Here is a 12,451-nt window from a genome sequence, read left to right as displayed (position 1 = left end):
GAGGTAACACAAAGAGGTACAGCATAAAGCCTTTACACTGGAGAGGGCACCACTGACATGACCTCCATAACTTGCTCAGTGGTCGCAGTCAACACTGGCATAATAGGGGCTAAACTCTGCAGTAGCATGTTTAAAGGAAGGATCCATGAGGAAGTTACGAGGAACTGGAACGAGTAAGGATCCAAGTGGCCCTGCCTGCTCTGCCCGGAAGCGTGAAGGCAGAGAAAGGCTCTCACAAAATGAAGACTGAGTTCAGGCTTGAAAAGGAGTTACAAAGAGGTAATTTTCTTGCAGAAATAGAGGAAAAAGACTACTCTTGGAAATGCTTTTATCTTTGATAATTGCTAAATTTTGCCTGGAAAAAGACAAATCTGTGTTACACACAAAATAGGACAGTGTTCTGAAAACCTACCACTACACCTGACCTTTGCACCTACAAAGTTTACCAACTTAAAAAAGCTCCCTTTTTCGCTTCTCTCCCAGACTACCAACAAGACTGCCCAGCAATAGGTACACGTCACCCTCACATTGCTTAAGAATCATTGAATAAATTTCATTTTCAGCAAGAAGATCCCTTCCTAAAATTGAGACACAAGGTGCTTTGGTAAATTAGCACCATGTAACTTGCATCTGCGCGCTCTCCAGCCGAAAGCACTTTGGTTACAACCCTCTTACATTCCCTTTCAGGTCAGAAACCTGTTATGCTCACAGGCTATGAGGTCCACAGGGGTAAACATGGACTGGCAAGTAATGCCATGCTTAGGCATGAAAAGTCGGGAGCTGCAGCTGCCACCTGCAAACACCCAACTCGGGCACGTGTGCTGTGGATGCAGCACCGACCTTGCCACGATGCTGCCCGTGCTCGCTTCCGAGCATGGAAATTTCTGAAAGAGGATGCAGCGACCCTGCAGCCTTCATGAACCGGGGAGATTTCGAACAGCAATACACTGGTATAAACGAAGTCTGAACAGAAATGTTTACGTGCAAGATGAGTAGAAGCAGCGATAAAGCATGGGTTGAGAGAGTGGCGTGTACCGACAGGCACAGACAGGATTTGGACATACAAGCGGTACGTGCTGAGGGATGGTGTGGCTCACACCAAGGCGAGCAGCATGCCTGCACCCTGTAGCAGGAGGGGGCGGCAGTATGGCTGCAGCACACCCTATGAGCCACCCCTCTCCCTGCTCTCCCAACAGGCTGCGAGATACCCACACCAGAGAAACGCAACAGTGGAGGAGCCATCTTGCCTAAGGTCTGTGGAGGATGAGGTAAGCAAGAAGATGACAGGATAGTTATTGTCTCTTAAGAGATTACCAAGCATCTCTCCAAAAAACAGCACGGAGTTGCCAGCCAGAAGGAATCCAGATGTTGAAGCCAGTGTTTGATAATGGGTATACAGTGTTCTCCGTGCCACGGTCAGCATTACTTGCTGAAATGCACATTTTTGGTGTGTGCAGGTACGGGAATGCAAATGGGCACAGACCACCACAATAAAAATCACCTTTCCTTTCTACACAGTGTCACATTTGAGTTTTGTTCCACTAATTCCCACAGAAGCACGCTCCGAGGTTCACAGCAGCTTACCAAGCAAGTCACAGCAGAACTGCACTGTGTGACCGACTTCATCATCAAGAGACAGCTTGGCTAACTGTGAAATCACAGGAGTTTGGGGACTGCTTAAAACACTTGGTTCACTTAAATCAAAGCTTGTATGGTAGAAGCTGTTGGGCTAAGAACAACTGCGTCTAGAAAGGAGTACGCAGTGATGACCTATAAGGGCACAGGTGAAACCTGCTCCACTAATGCAATGACAACTGAGAAGGCACGGCTGACAGGGAACGATTTGGCTATGAGTGTGAGGGTTGAGGCCCTAACAGCCAAAAATGCATGCCCTAAGCGGGACGACGAGCATACCGCGGCTAGAATCCACATTCACGTCCTCCCAGGGGACAACAGGCACGGCATACCCATGGTACTGCCAAGCACGCCACTGGACGCGCTAAAATACTCCGGACTGATATCCAGTGCAGAACACAGCTGCTAATGACCTTCGGTACTGGACACCCACGTAACTTTTCTATTTGTTTGCTTTTAACTTTTAAGAGGATTTCTTGAAACTCGGCAATGGCAATACCAAGATGCCTCGGTGCAGCATTCAGTCTTGGTTCAGAAATGCACGGAAAGCACACAGCTACCCCGCGCAGGACTGGAACGTTTTTCCTGGGCCCATCTGCTCATTTAGGGATCTGGATGCTACAGCTTATTGCAGGAAGTCAGTTCCCAGGGAATGAAGAGTGGCTTTTCCTCATTATAAATATACATATGTCTTCACTCCTGAGCTGTGGGTCTTCTTGCATGTGCCCAAGCCACGTCACCAATAGTCATAGCTGCCCATATGTCTTCCCCCCCTCCCTCCCCCAACTATTTTTGGGTTATCATAAGCTTTGGTTCAACAAGCTCATAAGCTACTTCTAGAGACTCATCAATCCCTCAGTAGAGTTCTGCATTATGATGGATTCCAACACATCCCTGGTGGGCAGCCATGGCACACTGGAACTGCAGTCAGCGCAGCTGAGACCCACCATTTCTCACAGCGCACCCCTAGTTTTGAAAGAGAAAACTGCAAATCATTCCCTGGTGAAGATCCCTCCTAAGAGCGGTGCACATTCTCAAGAGAAAATGTATGCTGGTGATGATGAGAAATTAATCTTTTCCATCAACAGAAGAACAAGAGAACTTGGTTGTTACAGATTCATTTGCCTAGAAGCAAAGAAATGAGATCTGTGCCACTGAAGATGAGGTTAATTCTACATGAATGTTTTAGTCCTGGAGGCTTCATGTGTGGTGAGCCGGACTAGGGAAGTGATCATCCCCCTGTACTCGGCACTGGTGAGGCCTCACCTCGAGTATTGTGTTCAGTTTTGGGCCCCTCACTACAAGAAGGACATTGAGGTGTTGGAGCATGTCCAGAGAAGGGCTACAAAGCTGGTGAAGGGTCTGGAGGACAAACCTTATGAGGAACGACTGAGGGATCTGGGGTTGTTTAGCCTGGAGAAGAGGAGGCTGAGGGGAGACCTTATCACCCTCTACAACTACCTGAGAGGTTTTAGAGAGATGGGAGCTGACCTCTTCTCCCTGGCGACAAGTGATAGGACAAGAGGAAACGGGTTCAAGTTATGTCAGGGCGGGTTTAGATTGGATATTAGGAAGCATTTTTTCACTGAAAGGGTTATTAAACATTGGAATAGGCTGCCCAGAGAGGTGGTGGATTCACCATCCCTGGAGGTGTTTAAGAAAAGGGTAGATGAGGTGCTTAGGGACATGGTTTAGAAGTGGTGGTGTTTTTATCAGGGTAGGTTAACGGTTGGACTTGATGATCTTAAAGGTCCCTTCCAACCTCACTAATTCTATGATTCTGTGATCAAATCTCGCAGAAAACGGTCTCAGGTCTGCCGTGAGTTTTCACCACCATGTGCAAAGCCCTTTGCTCAGCATCCTTGTCTCCGTGCCAATGGTATCTGTCCTTTGTACTGAGACATAGAATGGCAGTACTCTTCAGTGACCAGACCCTTAAGCTCACCTTTTAAACATCATGAAAGCCTCATGGACTGCTGCAAGAAAGAAACCTCTCTAAAACACGGTATTTGCACCTTCTTGAAGCCAATGCAAGTCTGTGCCGATCACCTGCTCTGGCTATAGGACTCAATCTAAAAAATAAAATCATCTATGAAGACTGAGGCACAGGATAAAATCTGCTTAAAGTTCATAGTTTCAAGTCTATCTTGCTAGGCTGTACTTCGTAAAGGAGGAATGGGGAACACAGCAATTTACACAATTTCATTTTGCTGCTTTGCTTTGGGCAGGGTCAAGATCACACTGCCCTTAATGACTCTGCACAGGCTGAACGTGGCCTTGTCACTTGTGTATCTGACCTGCACACGTACGCACACGTGCCTAGAGCGCCTCTTACACAGGGAGAGAGGAGACATGCCTCTGACTGATTTATGAAGTTGATTTATGAAACCTACCAAAAGACATAGGTCAACATGTCTTACAACTTCCAAGATTCCATCTTCACTATGGCGTTTCCCCATCAGGGGTTAGGGAGACCGCTTTGTACGTTAAATTTGTCCAAATTTAATGAAGTCATATGATATACTTATGTGCTTATGTGATTTCTATATGCTGAATACCCAATAATGTCAAATTGGGTTTCTCCTGAGGACTACAGGACTTAATAGGAAGGGAAGACTAGACAGACAAAAGGTATGTCTTGAAGGGGAAAAAGGAAAAACAAACCAGGACTCCCTTGTACACCCAGATCAGTCGCTTTGCATCAGGTTACAGAATAAAAATCTGTATTTTGAACAACTGCCTCAACATGGAAGGAGTAGAAGGAGACCAGAACAAAAAGGTAATAATATGCAAAAGGTGAGAGCATGAGAGCAGAACTGTGGAGTAACAGGGCAGCAGCTTAGCCAGGCTTCAGATGGAGCAAGGGCAGACAACTGTGGCTCCAAGGGTTATTCTGTACATGTATTCCCCTGGGGAAGTGGTCTTAGGGAACAATGTACCTTCCTTCCGCTGCATGGAAGTAAATCTGGGTAATCTGTAGTCGCTGTAACAACTAATTTCCTTCCTGAGCAACCATGATGCTCACAGAAGCAAGCAATTTCAGGTCATATCCAGCACAGGCATGCTCTTTCAGTCCTTTTCTTCGCTACAGCAAAATCAGGATGCATGCATACCCCGAAGACTCACCTATCCTCGCCATGTGCTCTGCTTTCTTCACCTCTTGCTCTGCACGGGTCTTGAAACGGTTTGAAGTATATTTGTACATCCTGTGATGATCAAAACTTATTAATCAGCAAACTCAGCAGTAAGGTCAAACCAAGATTTCATCACTGTATGAGAGAATAAGGTCTCCACATACTACTCTACTCTTCTCAATAGATTCAACAAACGGAGAAGGAGTTTTACATATCAGGAACTGGGCCTTTTTGGATGCAGTTTGGCAAAAACTTTTTAAGACAGAGATGCTTTAGTAGTAGCTGCAACCGCAATACCTCCTTCTGCATTAGCCGGTGGGGGGTGAAATATCCATATTCTTGGAGGAAATCTGAAAGTTTAGAGAAATAACTTCTTCAGAAGCAGACAGGAAAAGTGAATATATATGGAAAGCTTCTCAAAAACCTCCTATTACAGATAAATAGCCCTTCCTTTCTCCTGCGAACAGCTGCCCGCATGTGCAGTCTGACAGTGCCTATCTCCACTCAGGGCTACCTCAAATCCTCCAAGTGGCAAAGCAATTCTCTGAACAGAGCTTCAAGTTTCAGGATATTTCTGTATGCTACACATCTGACTGACAACCTTGTAAACTGTGCTTGAGTTGCAGTGGCTTGTTTCACCTTCCCTATATCATAAACAAGCCAAAATGCAGATCCCAACCCGAATGACTACTGCAGCCCAAAAGAGGCAGGCACATATAAGAGGCAGAAGCTCGTGAGTATGCGTCACCTCTGTGCAGAGGCGCGTAACTGGGGGAGAGAGATGACACCAAGAAGGAAATTCAAAGCCTGCAGGAACCCAAACTGCCTTAAAACACAAGGGTTTGGATGTATCAAGAGGAAAATCCCATCCCAAAGAACTTTTTAGGAAAAAATAAACCTCTCCAGCATTTAGTCAAAGCAAAAGCCACTAGAAATTCTGTTTTTACAGAGAGAGGCTGAAACACATACAGACATAAAGTTTGATTGACCAGCTCGTTAATGTAGGAGGAACGACATTTAGATCCCAACAAGAGACAAGATGCCCTCAAATGGCTGATAACCTATCAGGATCCAAGAGAAATTACCTTGCACAGATGAAAACAGTCATTTAGGTATGTTTCTGTGTGAGAGCACACATGGATGTCGATACTGATGTCAGAAATCGTCTCACCAACCCTTGTTCCCCAATCCAGAAAACTCATACCTCAAGCACAGTCCACTTAAATACATTTCTGCATTTACTAAATTCATTTTCTGCTATTCATAAGTATCTCCTCACTGGGGAAAAATTAGGCAGGTGCTAGCTCTTCCAGAAATCACCCAATAACTGTGTTAGGAGATGCAGAGTCAGGTTTTTGGTGGCACCCTCTCCCCAAATCCACTTAAGGGCGACCAAAACTACTTGGGGCTGAGAGAGAGAACACATTCTGAAAACCAGACTGCTTTTTGACATGTTGGCATAATTAAATTACCTCACCCACGGCCCGCCTGACTTTCCTGAGGGAAGAGAGGAGAGGAAGAGAGGAGAGGAAGAGAGGAGAGGAAGAGAGGAGAGGAAGAGAGGAGAGGAAGAGAGGAGAGGAAGAGAGGAGAGGAAGAGAGGAGAGGAAGAGAGGAGAGGAAGAGAGGAGAGGAAGAGAGGAGAGGAAGAGAGGAGAGGAAGAGAGGAGAGGAAGAGAAGCAGGGTGAAGCTGAATTATCTCAACGCACCCAGCCCGTGAGGCAGGGCAGTACCTGGAGAGGACCTTAAGGAGGGCACCCCCTCTGCAACAGGGTGGGGTGCGAGCAATTACAGGGTGCCCCAGATAGGCACCATGAGCCATCACTGTGCCCGCCCTCCTGTTTCAACTTATTTTCCAACACCAAATGACTTCAGTCACAGCCAGGAAAGCCCCTGTTCAAGTGTTCTGGAACAGCGTTATCTAGCAAAGACGTACAGAAAGAGGTCAGACAGACAAGAAGTCTGCAGGACACGCTAGTAAAACACACCCTCCCAACTTCAAGACATTCATTATGACTATCTTGGAGTGGCCTCATGAAGGGCCATCGTTACACATGGCCCGGCTACTTCTACCTGCACAGCCCATGCTGCTAAACAAGGCTGAACAGTTGCTGTGGGAGGCAACAGACGGAAGCAATCCTTCAGGAGACAGGAGCCATTCTCAGTGAGGCTGGTACTGTGGTTATCACATCTGCAAACAGGGGTGAAGGATCTGCAGAAAACCAGCCTGCCCCTGCCACCTGGATGTTACGTGCTCCAGAAAGGTATGGAGAAGCTTCTACCCACAGAAACACAGCTTCCAGAAAGGGCAGGTGACAAAAATAAAACAAGTGCCCTGCTCAGGAGACAAGCTCTTATTCCTGATGAAGGACTAACCAGTGCACTTGCTGCAAAACCTCAATTTTCAGTATAGGCACTTAAAAACCCTAAAGCCCATGAAGGATTGCCATTCTTTGATCTTTAACACCAATCCATTAACCTGCAGACAAGACCCCGTAAAAGCCTTTCCTTCAGAGATGAAGGCAATCTGACACACAGCCCTACTGTAGCAGGGGAGCTGCCACCTCACAGAATCACAGACCGGTGGGGGCTGGAAGGGCCCTCTGGAGCTCCCCCAGTCCCACCCCCCGCCAGAGCAGGGGCACCTCCAGCAGTGGCACAGGACACGTCCAGGCGGGTTTGGAATGGCTCCAGAGGGGGAGACTCCCCCCCTCTCTGGGCAGCTGTGCCAGTGCTCTGCCGCCCCCACAGGAGAGAAGTCCCTCCTCAGGTTGAAATCGAACTTCCTATGCTCAAGTTTGTGCCCGTTCCCTCTTGTTCTCGCACTGGGCACCACTAGAAAAACACTGTTCCCATCCCCCCAGCACCCTCCCTTTAAGGATTTGTAAGCATTAATAAGATCCCCCCTCAATCTTCTTTTCTCTAGACTAAAAAGACCCAAGTCCCTCAGTCCTTCCTCATAAGAAAGATGCTCCAGTCCCCTAATCACCTTTGTAGCCCTTTGCTGGACCCTCTCCAGCAGATCCCTGTCTTTCTTGAACTGGAGAGCCCAGAACTGGACACAGTACTCCAGATGCAGCCTCACCAGGGCAATGCGGCACCCCCTGAGCAGATCTTGAAGCAGACCAGAAAGTAGAGAGACAAGCCGATAGCTGTACCTACCAATGTCCAACCTAAGACATGAAAGCATCACCACCAACAGAAATACACCTGGCCCAAAGTTCATGAAGAAATATGTAAAGAGACCGCAATCAGGAGTCATGTGTCAGCTCACCATCAGGTAATGACCTGCCCTTTGCATGCTCAGCTGGTTTACAACAGACTTCCTTATAAAACCAACGGTATGGATGGACAGAGGTGTCTCCATACTGACAGATGAATGGCACTCCCTCACTGGACTTTATCAGGATATGAATAAAATTAACACCTGGCTCAGGCATCATGACACTTCGCCAAAGACTAGCAAAGAGCCCTTCGGTACGTACCACACACAGCACACCATCTACTTGGGCTGTAAGACAGGAGAACCTTGGCTGCCTGTTACCCATCCCTTTGGTGGACCATGGAAGTTCAACAGTTACCAGGCCTAGGCTACTGAGGCTCTGCAAAAAACAGCTATGCTAAAGTGCCGAGCATCACTGCCACATCAACTGTGCTCTAAAGGAACACTTTAATGGTGGTATACCTCCCCTGAGCGCCCCCATACAAATCGGAGTCCCTGCACAAACGCAGGGGAGTAGTATTAATCTGCAGAACACCCAACACGCAGTAGCTAAATGGGGATGTGCGAGCTTTGGCTCCAACTCTGAAAAGACAATCTGGGGAATAAACAAGACTTTTCTGCAGGTTCAGCGAGAAAAATTTAAAAAAAAAATCACCTATAGCTGTAAAAGCAGAGTAACTCCACTCTTGTCATGACAACTCTCAGAAAGGACTGATTTACTGGTTTTCGCTTGGGAAAGAGCCACCCAGGGCAGCCTAATTTCTGCTCAGCTGTCTGAAGGCAAAAGACAGAGTTTCCCCAACCTGTCCAGGGCAGAGAGTGGGCACCTACCCCAAAGGCTGTGCTGGCTCTCAGAAGCCACAGTGAAGGCTTTGATGGTGCGTCCTGATGGCCATGCAGCTTCTGGAGCCCAAACCTGGAGTCAGGAGTGGGGATTTTAAATGTAAATGTCTTTACAGTGTTGAGGAATTTTTATCAAGCTACCACTGTAAGCACATCTACAAGGAGCCTGCAAAGATGTGGCACAAGCAGATTTGTTAGATACACCTGCACCAGCACTGATCCCGTGAGCGTCAGCATTCAGCACCTTAGCCCAGCCTTGGGTTCATCCCCCAGCACCAGCTCCATTTACCGCAACTGGCCCCTGAGCTTGTTATGAGACAGTAACGCAGCATTTCTTATCTCATCAGCCAGCGTAAGCCATTTGGTGGTTGGGCTTTCTTGTCCTCCATGCCAGATCATTCCTTGGTCATGAATTACCATTCCTGAGCAGTTACAGTTTGAATTTCCCCTTCTACAGCTGCAACTATTCCCCTACATCAATGAAAAGCAGATACAGAATTGGTGATAAGGACCTAGAAGAGCTGCTGTCTAAATTGCCTGAAAACACAGTCTCTTTTCAACAGAAAACAGTCCTATGGTATAGGACAAAATTCTCATATCCCTCCCCAGGCATTGACTACTGACCCCTTGAAAAAGATAATGAGGCAAATGAACATCTGGGGTGACCTGGTCTGTGTTACTTTATCGTGACCATGCTAGCACCACCCCACAGCACCGGCACCCTGTCTTTGAGCCGTGCAAGAAGCTGGTCTCTGATGAGATAAAAACCTGTGCCCTCTTCCTCTGCTTTCTCTTCCACAGTACTTTTATTGGACTGCGGCACAAGAGGAAGCAGTGCACGGCAAACATATAGGTAAAATGCAGTCAGAAATGCAGAGGTTCTCTACCCAGCAAATCGGGATTTACAGTGGCAACTCAAGCTGCACCCACCTGCTGCCTTCCACAACGAAACAAGTGGCTTGGTCAACAAGAGAGCAGTGGATATAATCTCTCTTGATTTCGGTCAAGTTTCTGATACCATTTCACAGATTTTCATTTAAGAAGCTGAGGAAGTAAGAGCTAGACAGACAGACAGACCATGCTGTAAGTTGAAAACCAGCCAGGCCCTCAGGGCAGCAATCGGTGGCCTGGCATCGGATCGCAGTTAGTGAAAGTACCCGATGGGTCGATAGCGGGCCCATACTATTGAAACACTACTGCAATCCAAGATGCTATATTAAAAACAATCTGCAAATACGCTATAAAATTACTATTATTTTATCGAGAGAAATCACATTAAGGTATCTAGAATGCAGCCTGTGGGCTCCCAGGAACAGAAGAACACTATTGCCTCAGGCAGACTTAAACGCATGTTCTCCTTTCTCCTCCCGTTCCTATAACCTTTCTCAGTCCCTGTTAAGCCAACTGGCAGCTCACTTTCAATTTTTTTGTTTAAGAGAATTTAAAAGGAAGATAGAGAAAGATATTTCCCAATCTCTATTCAAACCTAGATCAGCTACATATAAAAGTTAATTTTCAAAGCAACTGTTCCGAAGTGCTCAGTCTAGTTTCTTTTCAGTAATAATTCTAACATCTACAATATGTATTTCCTTGTCCTACTTACAAAAAAAAAAAAAAAAAAAAAACAAAACCAAAACAAAAACCAAACAGTTACCCAACCGTTTGGTATGGATATGGCATTTTGAACAACCAGTATCTTAATTTCTTTGTTTGTTCTGAAAGGGAGCCAAATTGTACAAATTACACATGTGATTTTCAAAGGTATTAGATTTGACTATCTACCTCTTTTTGCATGATATTAATACCACATCACATTCTCCTACATTGTTTCTGTGACTTTAACATGGAATTATGCAGGATACACCTGAAGAGAAAAATGCTAAACCTTTCTCGTTAAGAAAACTCCAAAAGGTCCCAAACGTCTGCAGACTTTGGGTCCAACACTTACCTTGGCTTGTACAGGCAGCAAGAAAGTCGTTTGGTTTGTACTTTGTGTCCATTTATGAAGATCCTCATTCTGGGATCAATATAAAGCACAGCAGCATAGGCACGGAAGGAACGGCGCTCAGGCTTTCTGCAAGAGAGGGATGCTTACAGAGACTGAGCGGTTTCTTCAGCATTTCCTTGTAGGACTGCCAGCAGACATTCTCCCAGTCTGGGCCATGCAGCCCAAGCATGACTCCATCGATTCACCTCCCGAGTAACCAGTGCCTCTTTAGTCAGAGCGCTCATTCTTTCCGTCTGCATTCCGCTTCCTCTTTCCTTTGCAGTTTTTGCCTCTTCATTCCCCTCCAATTAAGACATACTACTGTCACAAAGCCTCCTCCTTTATCCAAACCAAATAAACAAGTTTCTCCAAACTTGTAAGATTCTCATTTCCTAATAAACTGCTACCCTGGAGCCAAGTAACCAACAGAAGCACCTCCTGACGCTGCTCTGTGCTACCCCTGATGTGTGAATCCTGCCATAGGTGCTTAAAATACAAACGTAACTGTTACCGTCTCAGCTCACGGATATCTACTTCAAAACAAGCCAAAGAGACAACCTTCAGCGAGAAAGCCAGGTAAAAGAAAAGGCCTTTCTATTTTAAATTTTTTCTACCTATGTCTTCTACAGAGATTTTCTATTGAGCTGTACACTTTAAATACCGCTACAAAACACTGATGCACGTATTACTGCAGCTTGAAAGGATGTTTTGAATACAGCTGGATAATAAAGGTTAAACCTACACACTGGACCATTTAACACTGTGTGCCCCACTTGCTAGTGCATTCGCTTACCCTTCAGTTAGTCAGGAGTACACTCCGACAGAAACTGCACTGATCACACACAGAAATGGTATCACAAGATCAGGAGGAAGAAGCTCCTTCCAGTGATCTGCAAGAGTCACAAGGCAACTCTTGTCATGTCATGGAGATCAGGGAAAGGGTCCTTCCCAAGCAGATCAGGGAGTGGGTCCTTCTCGGACAGTATCAACACTGGAGGAGGAGGACTCAGGCACAGAGTTAATCATTCAACCCTTATCTATGAAGGACTTGCAAAATATAAAAAAGGACTTTAGCTGTCATGAAGGTGACACTTACCACCTGTTGCTCTGACCCTGGGATAATGGGGCTGATACCATAGACTTAGACAGTAGAGAAGCCAGGCGGTTGGGAAACCTAGCCAGAGATGGAGGCATCAATAAAGTGCTACCACGAGCAGTTCTCCAGTTTAAGTATGAACCCATTTGTTGATAGCTATGCAAGTCCTGTGAACCTATCTGTTAATAGCAGGTACTATGCTCAAGATCAGAGGGGCCCTGCTTCCAGCCAGGAGGAGAAGGACAACTGAGTTTATTGGACTGTGTGGATTCGATGGCCTGGCACATTAGAGCCACAGAAGTATAAAGCCCTGGTGGACACTGGCGCACAGTATACCCTGTTGCCATCAAATCATAAGCTATTTCTGGAGTGACAGGCGGGTCTCAAGTACTGACTATAGTAGAGGCCAAAGTGAGCCTAACTGGGAATAAATGGGAGAAGCACACCATTGTGACTGGCCCAGATGCTACGTGCATCCTTGGCGCAGACTATCTCAAGAGAGGGAATTTTAAGGACCCAAAAGGGTATTGGT

General features: G+C 46.3%; 1 protein-coding gene across 1 annotated transcript in view; it reads right to left on the bottom strand.

Moving 5' to 3' along the window:
* The window catches only part of MORC2 (MORC family CW-type zinc finger 2), a gene marked incomplete at its 5' end in the record, with an annotated part of 56,382 nt that overhangs the window by 19,172 nt on the left and 24,759 nt on the right, over positions 1-12,451 (bottom strand). Inside the window, 2 exons of the mRNA XM_082491733.1 lie at positions 4,762-4,841; positions 10,785-10,910. Of these exons, the coding sequence (XP_082347859.1) occupies positions 4,762-4,841; positions 10,785-10,910 (206 nt within the window). The remainder of the gene's footprint in view (positions 1-4,761; positions 4,842-10,784; positions 10,911-12,451) is intronic.

Source organism: Vanellus vanellus, assembly GCF_965231255.1.
Source record: "Vanellus vanellus genome assembly, chromosome: 16".
Taxonomy (NCBI): Eukaryota; Metazoa; Chordata; class Aves; order Charadriiformes; family Charadriidae; genus Vanellus; species Vanellus vanellus.
Note: the sequence above shows the minus strand (reverse complement) of the source record. Positions and strands in the feature narration are given on the sequence as shown.